Genomic DNA, 15,272 nt, shown 5'->3' on the forward strand with positions numbered 1-15,272 from the left:
GCCAGAACCGAACTCAGGTCCTCCTCACTCTGGGACTAGTGCTTTACTCACTGTGCCTCCTAGCCACCCCCGAGTTAGTCTGTTTTTTAAGGTGTTATTTTCTTCATTCAGGTTGTTGACTCTCTTTTCATGATTTTCTTGCATCCTCATTTTTCTTCCCAGCTTTTCTTCCACTTCTCTTACTTGGATCTTCAAAATCCTTCTTGAGCTCCTCCATAGCCTGTAATCAGTTCATATTTTTCTTGGAAGCTTTTGATGCAGGAGTTCTAACTTTGTTGTCTTCCTCCCATTCCATGCTTTTATCCTTTTTGTCCCCAAAAAAGGAATCTAAGGTTTGATTGTTCTGCTTGCTTATGTTGCCAGTCAATTACTTGACTTTTGAGCTCTCTGCCATGGTATACCTGTACTTCCAGAGAAGAGGACTTTGTCCCAAATTGCTGGAGTTTTTGGAGCTGCTGGAGCTATTAGGAGGGCACCCTCTCTGTAACCCCCACAAGCTCTGGTCCAGTGGCCACACACCCTAGGACCTCCACCCAAGACCATGATCCAGATCCAAGCAAGTTAAAACAAGAACAATTATCCCTCTAAATGGCTCTTGGTCCCCCTACAATCTGTAGATTAGGAGCTCTGGAGGCAGCCATGCATGGTAGCAGTTGCAGCTCCTGTAACTCTGCCACCTCTCACCCTGGAGCAGGGGCCAGACCATGCTGTTCCTTTCCAACAGAGTTCCCAACTGACCTTTTACTTGCTCTTTGGCGTGTATGGGTTGAGGAGTCTGGATACAGCCACCACTCCTAGTGATTCACTCTGAAGTCTGCTCAGGCCACCACTGGTTGGGGCCACTCTGATGCCAAAACCGTTGGGCTCAAGGCTGGGACTGCGCTCTGCTCCCAGCCTGTGATGAACCCTTTCTTTTGGCCTTCTGGGCTGCCTTCAGCGGGATATTTGTTTCTCTCTGTCACTTTGTGGATTCTGTAGCTCTGAAGTTTGTTTAGAGTCATATTTTATAGGTATTTGACTTGGTTGTTTGGGGAGCCTACAGAATTTCCTGTTTCTCTGCCACTATCTTGGCTTCTCTGATGGGTAGACTCTTAAGGAGCCTTGGTATCTGATGCTTGTACTTGACAAACAGGCCAGAATCATCTGACACAGAGTGAGGCTGAGCTAGATAATTCTCCAGGTTTCCTTTTTTTTTTTTTTTTTAAAGCAATTGGGGTTAAGTAACTTGCCCAAGGTTACACATCCAGTTATTTTGTGTGGGTGTTAAGTATCTGAGGCTGGAACCAATCCCGGGTCCTCCCGACTCTGTGGCCAGCTTTCTTATTCACTGTGCCATCTAGTTGCCCCTCCAGCTTTCCCAGCTCCTTTACCCTCCAGAATATCATATTCCAAACTAAACCCTCTGATCCTTTAATTTAGAAGCTGCTAAATCTTTTGTTTTCCTGACTGTGACTCCCATGATATTTGAATTGCTTCTGGAGCTCTAAAATTTGGTTATAATATTCCTGTGAGTTTTCATTTTGGGATCTCTTTCAGCAGGTGGTCAGTGGATTCTTCTATTTCTATTTGCTTTCAGATTCTAGGCCATCAGGACAGTTTCCTTGGACAATTTCTTGAGGCATGATGTTGATGCTTTTTTTGGATCCTGGCTTTCAGGTAGTCTAATAATTAATATCTCCGTTGATTTGTTTGAGTTGTATGCATTTTTTGGTGATACTATTTCTTGGCAAAGATATTAGAGTGGTTTGCCATTTCATTCTTCAGCTCATTTTATAGATGAGCAAACTGAGGCAAACAGTGTTAAGTGATTTGCCCAGGGTTATATAGCTAACAGGTGTCTGAGACTGGTTTTTAATGTATATCTTCATGACTCCAGGTCCAGCACTTTACCCACTATACCACCTAAATTAACTCTCCTCAATCTATTTTCTAGCTCATTTGTTTGTCAATGAAATTTTCCATATTTTCTTATATTTTTTTCATTCTTTTGAGTTTTAAGAAGTGTTTGTTCTTGTTATCTTATGGCATCATTTTTTTCCATTTGTCCTATTCTAAATTTTTTTTTTTTTTTTTTTTTGCTTTTTGGAGGGCAATTGGGGTTAAGCGACTTGCCCAAGGTCACACAGCTAGTAAGTGTTAAGTGTCTGAGGCCAGATTTGAGCTCAGGTCCTCCTGACTCTGTTTGGCCAAATCTGCTTATTAAAGAGTTCTTCTCTTTAGTGTAATTTTGTGTCCCTTTTACCATTTAATCTATTCCGTTGAAGGGGTTATTTTCTTCAGTATTTTTTGTTCCTCTTTTATCAACCTGTTGACTTTTTTTTTTTCACAATTTTCTTGCATTTCTCTAATTTCTTTTCCCAGTTTTTCTTCTACCTTTCTTATTTGTTTTTTAAAATCCTTTTTTTCTCTTCCAGAATTCTTTTTGGACCTGAAACCAATTCATATTTTTCTTTGAAGCTTTGGGTGTAGCTGCTTTTTTTTGACATTGTTTTCTTCTTCTCAATTTGTGTTTTGTTCTTCCCTGTCGTCATATTAACTGTCTGTGGTCAAGTTCTTTTTCTATTTGTTCATTTTCTAATCTATGTCTTGACTTTTCATTTTATGCTAAAGTTTGGCATTGCTTCTGAATGAAGGAGGCACTGTCCCAAGTTCCAGTTTGGTTTTTTTTTTTTTTTTTTGCTACTTTTACAGAGCTAGTTATGCAGGGGTCTGTAAGTTTTCAGTTCTTTAAATGTGGCATGATCTAAGTAGCGGTGTATCATTGCCCTCCTGGCCCGTGTTCTGGTCTATGATTGACCACAAACATTCTTTTCCAGGGTCCCAGTTCCCCTGTGTACATACTGTAGTGTTCTAGTACTATTCCTTGCCCTAGGGCTGGAACCTGGAAGTCCTGTAAGGGTAATGCAACAGAGTTCTGCACCCAGTGCCAGCAAAAGGTCCCCTGTAATCTCCTGGCCAGTTTTCTTACTGTTAGGGTCTGTGGACTAGCAACTTTAGAAGCTGCATCTATTGAGTAGTCCTCACTAAGGCCTGCTGCTGGCTTGCCAGGGTGTGATCTGCACTGGCCTGTCCTCAGTTTTCATCCCAGTGAGACAGGTTTTTCTTGCCGACCTTCTAGGTTGTCTTGAGCTGGAAAATTGTTTTACCCTGTACTTTTGTTGGTTCTGCTGCTCCAGAATTTATTTTGAGGCATTATTTTAAAGTTGTTTGGATGAGAATTTGAGAGGACTCAGGTGAGTTCCTGACATCTTGGCTCTCTCCCAACAGAGGTGTTTCTCAACTTACTCAAGACCAGTCTATTTTGTTGAGAAATTTTAGACTATGATATTTATTTGAGTTGTACATTATATAGTTCACTATTTCTCCAGTTTCTTATAAAATAGATCATCTCTACACCTACTTTTAAAGTTGAAACTCTTTGTTTTTTATGACCATTCACAAATCAACTTCAGATTACAATAACTCTGTGTATATAAATAAATTAAAACACATGTGTGGTTTTTATTTTCATGACATTAAAACAATTGCTCTCAGATCAGAGGTTCTTATCCTGAGGCTCACATGTACCAAAGAAGTCTGTAGATAGATTTCAAAGGGGTCTCTGAGCTTGGGTGGCCCTTTTTGGATGGCGACTAGGTGTCGCAGTGAATAGTGACTCCAGGGCTGGTGTTCTATCAGCTGTCTCTCCTGCTTGTATTTTCCTAATGACATTTATATTTTGCTTTTGTTTGATCTGAAATCATGATTGTAATTGCAGTTTTAAAAAATTTTGCTGTTTAATATATTTTATTCCAGTCTTGCTTTGATTCCCTGTTCTTAAGCAACATTTTGTATATGCAGCAACTTTTGGGCTTTATTTTCCAATGCATGCCGAAATTCACTTTTTATCGATGGGTTTGCCCTATTAACATTTGGAGTTATAATTTAATATTTTTTTCCTACTTTGAGATACTATTTGTTTTTTTTTTATGACCTAGCTGCCATGATGTCTGCTTTTTTTTAATAGTCTAGTATTATTATCCTGTGTAGTAATCCACAACTTTGTTTTTCTCTTACTTTGTAACAGTACATTCTTAATCACTTCCTCTTCTTTCTTATCCATACTATGATACATCTTACATTTATTGTTAAAGTTTTAAAATCCTTTTATTACTGTAGCCTTCATTTTCATTTATCTTTTTCTTACTCTAATGAATCATTCTTTGTAATAAAGATAAAAGATAGAAAACGGTACAGGCTGTGAAGTTCAGTATAACCAAACAACATATCAACAGTATCTGAAATATTCTGTCTCCAGAGTTTCCTATGTAAATAAGTGTGAACTGAACATTTTCTCAACTCTTTGCTAAGGCCATAACAACAGAAAGAACTTTTTATACTGAACATATGATCAATATTAATTGAGGTATAAAATAGAGAGACACTTGCTTAAGGTGTTTGCCCCCATCAGAAAGCAAGTCAGTACCAAGTCCTCATCAAAGAGACTTTGTGTATCAAGGGTTCTTTACCTGGTGTCTGTGAATTAAAAAAAAATCCTAACTGCTTTTCAATTCAGTTTCCTCATAATCCCATGTATTTTGTTTTATGCATTTAAAAGCTGTATTCTGAGATGGATGCCATAGGTTTGATCAGACTGAAGAAAAAAAAGTCCATTATACAAAAAAGGTTAAGAACTTCTTATAGATAGTGAGATCTCCGGTGCTGATGTGTTCAGGTGGTAATTTATAAGTCCTTGAACACTGTATCAAGTCCTTGAACACTGTAAAGCTTCCTAAGGGAGATCTGTGATCGTTGATAATCAAGATTTTGGCCTAACTTCATATGGGATAAATCAAATGAATGAGGTAATGCCTACTGTCCATGCTTTGAATCACAGTTTGGGACAATCCATAAATTTAGTTAGATTCTGCATATAGGGACAGTGTGTTGAGCCCAGATTTCAACAGGAGTGTAGGCTAGCTAGATTGTCTTTGTGAAACTAAGAGTTCTTGGCATACTTCAGGCTCCTGTTAGAGGAGAAAGCCACACTTTTTAAAAGCTGGTATTTTTCCAAAGCTCTATGGCCACTTGTTATAGAAGACAACAGTTTCCATGAACTGAATTTGAGAATCACCCAAAGCTCAGTGGAAAGACACAGGTTGGACCTAAACAGATTGCCATACTTCATAAACAAGGGATTATAGAAGAAGAGCAGTGTAAAGAAGGTTATTGGAAAAGAGTTTGACTAAAAAAGATAGCTTGAGTCATGTAAAAAGGGGGAAGGTAAAGCATATTTTCATTGGTATGCATACAATGTCAAGAGATCATGAAGAAGGCTTCCTGCATTAGGAACTGACAGCTTCTGAATGGATTTATTCAGGGATATAGAAGCACATGAGTTGTGCAGGGATGGGCTGCAGTTTGCACAGTTGTCCATCGGAATATTAGAATATTCCAAGTAAAAAAAGTGGTTTAGAAAATAATTCTCTTTCCCTTACTCCCAGTTCCTTGTTTCACTAATTTTAGTTGTGGTATCCAGTTTAAGGAAATCATTTTAATAATTTACTTACCACTTTCCCTTAGTATTCTAAAGTAATCTCTTCATGATCTCTTAGAATCCTTCCTCAATTATATAGGCTTAAAAAAGTTCAAACATTGTACTGATTCATTTTGTCTTTATAGCACATTCATTACTTCCCCCACTCTGAAGACTGAACCCTTCCCTCGTGAACCTTTCCTTCACAATTTCGTGAAAACATTTAATACAGTGACTACTCTGTTAATTATACAATATTCTGACCTAATAGTGTCTGATATCTGTGTCAGGAAGAGAGAGGTAAATTCCTTTATCTTTTGTCATGGACCGTTACTGGTTTTGCATTTCATCAAAGTTCAATGTCCTTTCTAGCTATCTTTTCATTTGCGTTGTTATAGTTACTATTTATGCACTCTGGATTGTACATATTTTGCTCTTTATCAGTTCATATATTTTCCAGTGTTTATTTGAATCCCTCATTGTAGCACCAATACAATATTTACAGCGCTCACGATCATGATAAAGACTGTAACTATAAATATCATGTTACATTCAATTGCAAATTATAACATTCTCCAGGCAGAGGATGGAACTGAAATATTTAGACACCAGAAAACCCAATCCCCAAACCAGTAAGCCAGTTCCATCATAGCACCAAAGATATTAAGAAGCCATAATAACACTGAGAGCCACAGCATCCTCTAGCTTTCCCACAAATCTATCTGACTCCTTGCCTGAGTTCCTCTCTCTACCACAGTCTGGCTAGCTCTGATTCCCAGCTTCCTGTGGCTCTGTTTCCCTTCAGCAAACTCCTCCCATCACAGGCTCCATGTGACTATGTATCAGCAATGCCATATTCACAATGCCTATGGAGATTACAAATATGCTGATATAATTATCCATCACAAAATACATCATGCTTGCCATATGGGGGAATAAGCTGGAAAATTTATTAAGATAACAAAAGACTGAGTCCCAAAACCAGAAAGTGAAAGCCATCAGAGTAGTTATGACATTGGCACAGGTAGATAAAGTAGAAAGCACCCACATTTTCAAGCCTTTGAAACAGAACAGGCTACCTCAGGCAAAGGTCCTCCTCTCCCCACTCACAGCAACCACCCAGCGTCCGGGAAACGCACTCCCAACAGCTCTGGCCCCTGGCAGTCCTCAGCAGGAGTCCTTAGCAGAAATTCTGGCTAACTCAAAAAGGGCTTCGCGCTGCCGCTGCCTCTGCTGCTGCCGCCGTCGCCACCACTGCCAGCCATCGCCAGCCACCGCAGGAACTCCAGCTTGGCTTCCGCTTCCTCTTGCTCCGCCCCTTCCTGCTACGTCAGCAAGTCCAATGGGGCATGGAAGATCTTTAAATCCCATAACCCTTACAGACTACATTCAGCCTATTGTGGGGCAAGAGTTTATCTTCACAGCAGGAAATCTTCCTGTAGGCTCTGCTGCACCCTTCAGCAAATTCCCTCCATCAAAGTCTCCATGTGATTACATTCAGCCTTATTTAGGGTGCAGAGTTTACCTTCAAAGCAGGGGAGGTCTTCACATTCCCCCCTGGGTCTATTAAAGGGCAGGGAAGATCTTCAAATTCCCATTCCCATTACATTCATTTATCATTTCTTTATGCAAAATAGTATTATTATATTAATATCTCAGCTTTTTTCAGTCATTCCTCAATCAATGGGTATCTTATGTTATTGCTTCCAGAGGATGCTGCTATGAATATTTTGGCATATTTTGAACCTTCACTTCTTTCTTCCTTGGGAGTATATGGCCTGTAATTGCATTACTGGATTGAAGTATATAGAAAACTGAAATAAGTCCTCTTCACCCCCTCAAAATTCCAAATTTAAATCCTGAGTGATTGGACCACTTCATAACTTCATCAGTTCTGCCTCTTTCCCCATAGAACTGCTAACATTGACTTTCTGTAGCAATTTTCATGATATGAGGATTCTTTTTTTTTTTTTTTAACCAAAGACTGTGGGAATCTTTATTCAGATCAGCAATTCACATTCCTCAAGACTTTGGGTGGAAGAGGGGAATGGCGGAGGAGAGAAGACAAGGCAAGGCAAGGCCAACCCACCTCCCTGGACATCCCCTCCACCCCCTAACCCTGTCTCAGGCCACTGGATAAAGAAGGGAATGCCAAGAAGGGAGGAACTGAGGGATAAAGAGGCCCCTGCCAAGGATAGGCCTACCCAGATGTGTGGGTTTCAAAGTCCAGCTGTTGCCAGGACAGTGTAGCAGCAAGCACCCCACGATACCCAGGATGGCTTCTAGCACAGGTTCTTAGATCTGCTTTTCTAAAGGAAAGCTACTCATAATGGTTTAATAATCTTGCTTTAATAAAACATGTCATTTACCTAGTTCAGGGGAAAAAGGTCAGCAACCCGAACTTGAGAGAATACAACAAGTTACAAGCAGACAACAAATACGGAGAAACATCAGCAGACAGGCTTCCAGCTGTCTGACTATTACATCCTGTAGCGGCAAGCACCCCGGCGTCCTCAGGGTTTGCCGCCACCACAGGTTCTTGGATCTGCTTTGTTAAAGGAAAGCAACTCAAAATGGGTTAACAAGCTTACTTTAATCAGTCAGACATATATTGTTTACCTTGTTCAGGGGAAAAAGGTCAGCACCCCAAACTTCAAAATATACAGACAGAATTATCAAGACATTAACAGATCAAGTAGACAGCTTTCCAAACTGTCCAACCATTACATCCATACCCAGTCAACATCTGGGTTTCCACATCTGGGTTTTTCAAAGCCGGGGGACTCTCAACAACGGCTTCCCAGAATTCAGATCAAATCACAGAACACTTCTTAAAGTGAGTCCCAAAACAAAGCTACACATCAGGGCTTATATAGCCTTCTCCTGGCTCAGAGAATGTAACAACCTTTTGGACCCACTGGCCAATCAAAAAGTATCTACTGAAAAACATGCCTCCCACCCCCATGTTTCAGGTGCACTTTAGCCTAGGGGCAGGGAAGATCTTTAAATTTGCATTCCCATTACACATCCATACCCAGTCAATTACCAGGGAAGCACCAACATCTGGGTTTTCAAAGCTGGGGGGCTCGACGGCTGCCCAGAGTTTGTCTGGTCAGATCACAAAATTCTTCTCAAAGTAAGCCGGAAAACAAAACCTCACATCAGGGTATATATAGCCTTCTCCTGGCTCAGAGAATGTCACAACCCTCTTGATCCACTGCCCAATCAGAAAGTATTAAGATGTGCGAGTTCTCAAAAACAAGCCTCCTGCCACAGGCTCCAGGTGACCACATCCAGCCTATTAGGGGGCAGATTATATTTTCAAATCAGGGAAGGTTCTCAGAATTACTTAAACCTATCAAAGGGCTTAGGGTCAGGGAAGATCTTAAATTCCCATTCCCATAACAGACAGCAGTCATCATAGGCCCCTATAAATTATGTCCCCATGGTAGCAAGGCTGGGGGTGGAGGGAGCAGGAAGAACAACCTTGTAGAAGAGAAATTGGTTGGGCAGCTAGGTGGTGCAGTGAATAGAGCACAGGCCCTGGAATCAGGAGGATCTGAGTTCAAATCTGGTCTCAGACACTTGACACACTAGTCATGTGACACTGGGCAAGTCACTTAACCCCAGCTGCCCTCCAAAAAGGGGAAAAAAAAACGAATAGAAATTGGTCCCACCTGGCTTAAAGAATGGCTGTATGGGTGCAAAATTCCCAAATGAGAGGACAAGCCAGGGTGGGACAATGAACAGGAATGTTGGAAGGGGTCAGTATTCCCCAGTTTTGGTCCAGAAGGGAGGATGGGGCAGTTGGTCCAGTTTTGCTGATTTGGGGGACAGGGTGTGTATTATAGTAAATTCAAGGTGAGAAGGCATTGCTCAGTACCTGTAGGCACAACAGGAGAAGCATGCCACCAATGGATAGCAGGCAGGGAAAGGAAGAGCTGGAACAGAAGGGGCTTGAGAGTTCCATGGGCTTCTTAGCAATGTCTTTGCTAGAAATAGATTAACCATTCAAGGGAGGGTGAGAAAGAGTGGTGATCAGAGGATCTGGTGTGGCATCCCATATCTAATCATGCCTGCCTGAGAGGCCTCACATTTGGTGCCCATCTGCAGCCTGATGACATTGTTGCCCTCCTGCAGCTGGTTATCTGTGAAATTTCGGGGATTCTCCTTGGACTTCTTAGGGAACCAGTTAGGATCTCCAGAGAAGAACCAATCACCTTCAGCCACCGCAAGCCCACCCAGGTTCATCAGTGTCCACTGCACACATGCCATATTCTTTCCTTCCCAGAGGTCCACCGTTTGGAAGATATCAGTGGCATTGATGCCATAGCTCTCTGCCTCCTGTAGGAAGTGAGAAATCTGTTCCATCTCTTTGAAGGCCATGCCTGAAGCCTGGATCTTCTTTACCAGGCCCTGGCCTTCATGGTATAGCCCATTGATGAGCTCACATAGCACCGTGCCATCTTTGAGCCAGTTTTGGAAATTCTCTCGCCCAGGCTGGGGCTGCCCGACATCCCTGTGGCACTGTGTGGTAATTCACTGAATGAGAATCTGCTCCAGATCAGCATCATACTGCTTCTCAATTTTCTGCTGTACCCCCCGCCTCAGTCTGTAAGCAGGTCCCCTGTTGGCCATTCTGAGATGGTGATGTAGGTATCTTTACCGAGAAGTGGTGGATGGATAGCATAGTGGGCTGGGGCATGGTGTGCAGTGAATGGCCTATGAGGCTTTTTTTAATTTGTATTTCTTTTCTTTTTTTTTTTTTTTTTTGCGAGTATATTTTTATATAATCATTGATAGTTTGAAAATTCTTTTGACAGCTTTGTCCTTTGACCATTTATTTGTTGGAGTATTTGTGATATAATATGCATTTATGCATATGTACATATTTACATATGTGTGTGCATATATTATATGTATAGTTATTTTGGTTATTAGACTTTTGGATGATATTTGTAGAATTTTCCCTACTGTTCTTTGTCTTTTACTTTTATTAGTGCAAAAGCTTTTAAATTTTTAGTCAGAATGATCTTTTTATCTTCCGTGTTTATACTCATTTTGAGCTGTAATTTGTTGGTCTAAATCTAATTTTTGCCAGATTACTTTACATTTTACCCAGTTCTAAAAAAAAGGTACCCCTTTCTTGAGTAATTTTATGTTCTTAGATTTATCATGTGCCCATCCACTGCTTACACTTATTTCTTATCTACTCTGTCCAAGCGAATCACTTTTACTTTTTAAAAACTGATACCAAGTAGCTTTATAATAAAGTTTGAATATAATATAATATTGCTTTATAATTTAGTTTCAATATTTCATTCATTCATTTTTTTTTTCTTTTCGTAGGGGGCAAGGCAGGGCAATTGGGGTTAAGTGACTTGCCCAAGATCACACAGCTAGTAAGTGTTAAGTGTCTGAGACCAAACTTGAACCAAGGGCCTCCTGACTCCAGGCTGGTGCTCTATTCATTGCACCACCTAGCCCTAGCCACATCAAGTCATAGTCATTTTGAGTGAACTTTCTCATTTCTTACTTTTTTGTCAGTGCTGCATAGCAATTTAGATTATTTTTGTGACTTTATCTATGTTGATACTTTACTGTAGTAAGTAAGTAGCATAGAAATAGGGATTATTCCTTTCTTTGTATCCCAGGTGACTCTAACCCTGCTTGGACCTAGTTACTCTAATTAATACTTGTTGATTGTTTTGGTTAATCTCAGTTTTATATGATTCTCTGGGATTTTCTAAGTATGGATGGCATTCTTTGCTTTTGTTCATCTTGTATTTCTCTAAGAAGTGCTTTGTAATTCAATTTATACAAGTATTGAGTCTGCTTTGGTAGATAAACTCCTAAATATTTTATATATTTTGTAATTATTTTAAATAGGATTTCCCTTTCAGTTTTGCCTCTTGGATCTTGTTATATTATATATAGAAATGCTTTTGATTTTTGTCGGTAAACTTTAGTCACCCTTCCTTAACCTATTGTCTCAATTACTTTTTTTGCCAGTCCACTAGCATTTTCCGAGTAAGGTGTCATCAGTTTTACTGTCAAGTAAATTGTCATCAGATCTCTCTCCAATCTCTCTTCCCTTTCTCTTTCTCTCCTGTTGCTGTTCTTTTCTTTCCTCTTCTCCATTTCTCTTCCAGACCTAGGGCTCTCTTTCTCCTCTCATTTACAAGGAGCCTTTCCTAATCCTTAATTTTAGGACCTTTGTTCAGGGATTATCTCTAGAGGCAGCTAGGTGGTACAGTAGGTAGAACACTGGGGCAGGTTAAATATAGTCTCAAACACTCACTAGCAATGTGATTCTTAACCTCTTAGTCACCTAAGTACTGTTTGTCTCAGTTTCCTGATTGGTAAAATGGGGATAATAATAGCATCTACCTTCTAGGGTTGTTGTAAGGATTAAATGAGATATTTACATAAGTGTTTAGCAAAGTTACTAGCACATAGGTGCTATATAAAATGCAAGCAATCATTTCATTCATTCACCTACTCTGACAGCTACTTTGGCTGACTGCCCCCTTTCCTGTTTACCATGGTATTCTGGCAGACTTTGTTCAGTTCAAGGATAGAAGAAATAACTTTCTGTAGCTTATTAGATTTTTTGATAATTACTTTTCCTGGTGCAATTTTCAGATTTTTCTTGACATATGGAATTTGATCTGTCTGCCTTGGCTTAGGCAGTAATTTTCACTAGAAGTTTTTGGTTGACTATTTAGTATTAATGTTGATGATAACTTAGTTCCAGCGTATTTGCGTTTTTACCTATGTTGATAGAATGAAAAGATTCTCTTTGACAGCTCTTACAATGTAGTATATTAATTCTCAGTAGAACAATCTGCTGTGTCTTTAACATCACATTAGAAGAAGGCAAATTCATGAAAGTACATGTAATGTTGTGCCTATGGGTGAACAGGGTATGTAAAATTCTGGATTTTTGAAAATACTTTTGTCATTTTAATGTTTTATTTTTTTATAGATTTTTTAAAAATAATGCCTTAAATTAAAAAAAAAGTTTAAATTATCTTGTGGATGGAGAGATCAATGATACTTTAACTTTTATGAGGTATAAATTCCTAAAATCATTTTATTGATGAATTTTTAATATTAAATGTCTTTTTTAAAAATCATTAGTTTCTCTGAAGTGTACCCTTTTCTTTCATGAAACCATTCTCTGTAACAAGTAGTAAAACCATTCTTTATCACAAGTAGTATTTTTTTAAACACCAAAGAGAAAAAAAATCCTCATACCAACTAGTACATTGACAAAACCTGAAAACACATGCAGTGTGCAGCACTTGTAAACCTTTCACCTTCAGAAGAAGATAGGTTGGGAATATCCTGTTGTATTTCCTCTTTTGAGTCAAGTATGCTCTTTGTAATTTTGCTCCGTTCACTTTTTTCGGTGTGAGTGTTCTTTCCATTTACAATGTTGTCATTGTGTATTTTGTTTTCTTGGCTTTGCTTACTTCACTATGTATCAGTTCATGTGCATCTTTCTTGGCTTCTCTGTATTTACTACATTCATAATTTTTTTATAGCACAGTAATATTCCATTAGATTCATATATCTTAATTTTTTCAGGCTTTCTCCAGTCTCTGGTCACTATTTTGTTAACAAGTTCTTTGCTTTCACCGCTGCTGTAAATTTTAGTATATAGGAGACTCTCTTATCAGTGGTTTCCTTATGGTATACGTCCACTAATGGCATCTCAAAAAGTGTAGACAATTGGTTACTTTGTTTACATAGTTGTAAATTGCTTTCCAAAAATGGTTGTATCAAAACAAAACAAAACAAAAATGGTTATAGCAGTTCATAGCTCTACTAACAATGTATTATTGTGTACAACTCTTCCAACATTGACTGTTTTTAAAAGTTTTATCATTTCTGAAGAATTTTTGGTGAGCTTTTAAGACTGGTGGATACAGATGAGTTTTTTTAAAGATGTCCTTTGCTTATTTAATTAACCTCTCTATCATTGGGCTATGTATACCAAATTTTTTATTTCTTTCTTCGCAGGCCAAGATTACTCCTCTCCAGCATGGTCATCAGGTACTGAATCTTTGTGGCAGGCCACAACTGTTCCATCAAGCACTCGTAGTAGCCACAACCGACGACACAGCATAGCTTCTGACAGTGGAGACACTGGCATTGGAACCTCCTGTTCTGACAGTGTGGAAGGTTAGTTAAATTGATGAACCATAAGAAATTATTAGACTTTTTACGATGATTATGACCAGAGGAATAAAGGAGTATCTGTTGCATAATTTTCAGTTGATATATTGGTAAATATATTAGAATACTAATGTGCAAGAGTAATTTTTTTTTTTTTAAGCAATCGGGGTTAAGTAACTTGCTCAAGGTTACACGGCCAGTTATTTCTGGGTGTGGTGCTGAGTGTCTGAGCCCGGGATTTGATATCCAGGTCATCCCAACACTAGAGCCGGTGCTCTTACTCGCTGAGCCACCTGGCCACCCCTAAGCAGTTGGGGTTAAGTAACTTGCTCAAGGTTACACAGCCAGGTGTTTCTGGGTGAGAGCTAAGTGTCTGAGCCTGGGATTCGATCTCCAGGTCATCCTGACACTGGAACCAGTGCTCTTACTCGCTGTGCTACCTGGCCGCCCCAAGAGTAATTTTTAATGATCCTTTCTCTTATATGTAATTACTTTGACTTGAAAAATGAAGTTAGTTTTTTCCCCTGTTTGATTTAAAACATATAATAGCTTAGTTTGAGATTTTATTAAAATTAGTATTCTTTATTCTTATTATCATAATAATATCCTTTGACAGCTCCTACAAAACATTTTAAATTTATTGTTATATGAAATGTGTGCAGTAGAAATGTAGAGTTTTTCTAGAATTCAAGATGGGTAATGTAACTTTGTGATTGCTTTGATAGAATCTGTTGTTTAAGCTAGTGTGCCATTGCTAGGCTAGCAGTTGCATAGGATATAAATATTACGGAGTCAGTCTATATTTTTGTAAGTTTTCCAGGCATTCTAAAACATAAATATGGAAAGAAGGGAAATACATACAAGGAAGAGTATGTGTGGTGCCATACAAAGATATGGAATGAGTAAATCAAGAGAATAAATCAAGTCTGAGTTAGATTTTAAAAACCCAGCATCATTGGACAAAACTTTTTGAACATGATTTAAAGCCAGGTGTGCCTGTAAATACTGGTAATCCCTGCTGTTGAAGATACTGAAGCTGGATGATCTCTTCAGTTTGGAAGGTCTGAGCTGCAATGGTCTAGGTTGATCTAGGTTGCATTAAGTTTAACAGTAAATGATGAGCCCCTAAATATCTCCCTCCCTCCAGCCAAAACATTTTCTACCAGGTTGCCAAAGAACGGATAGACCAGCCCAGGTTGGAAACAGGGAAGATTAAGGGTCCTGTGTCAATCAGAGTGGTGCTGGGACCATGAGTTTAGCCCTTGCACCTTCAACTTCAGTGATTTAGGGAGAGCCATTTTTTTGGGTGGGGGGGTGGAAGAGAAGAAAGTAAAACAATACAAATGATTTTTATTAAGTGATAGTCTTTATTTAAAAAATCTGCCCTTTCCTGCTCTCTTTAAATTTAAACTGTTAAAGACTAGTAATTATACTTTCTAACATTCATACAGTGCTTTTAAGCTCACAAAATACTTCTATAAATACATTTTTAACTCAATAAACACCAAAAAAAGAACATTTCTATATACAAAGGAGATTAAAAAAAGCTAGATGTGAAATCACAAATCTTTGA

At 39.0% G+C, this 15,272-nt stretch overlaps 1 protein-coding gene and 1 pseudogene across 4 annotated transcripts in view; one reads left to right on the forward strand and one right to left on the reverse strand.

The window, feature by feature from the left end:
• Nucleotides 1–15,272, forward strand: part of CEP85L (centrosomal protein 85 like) — a 266,510-nt gene that overhangs the window by 104,361 nt on the left and 146,877 nt on the right. For 3 of the 4 annotated variants that reach the window (XM_069076970.1, XM_069076968.1, XM_069076967.1), the window contains exon 2: nucleotides 13,544–13,705. Coding sequence is in view for 2 of the 4 variants with exons in the window: in XM_069076968.1 (XP_068933069.1) it covers nucleotides 13,544–13,705 (162 nt within the window). In the remaining 2 variants the exon portion in view is untranslated. Of the gene's footprint in view, nucleotides 1–13,543; nucleotides 13,706–15,272 lie in introns of those variants that run through there. The other variant, XM_069076969.1, reaches the window with a different exon arrangement.
• On the reverse strand, nucleotides 6,827–12,891 carry LOC138153221 (transgelin-2 pseudogene; annotated as a pseudogene).

The sequence above is a fragment of the Petaurus breviceps genome, unplaced genomic scaffold (assembly GCF_028583685.1).
Source record: "Petaurus breviceps papuanus isolate PSGF00001 unplaced genomic scaffold, PetGlider_PUasm1.0 90977, whole genome shotgun sequence".
Classification (NCBI taxonomy): domain Eukaryota; kingdom Metazoa; phylum Chordata; class Mammalia; order Diprotodontia; family Petauridae; genus Petaurus; species Petaurus breviceps.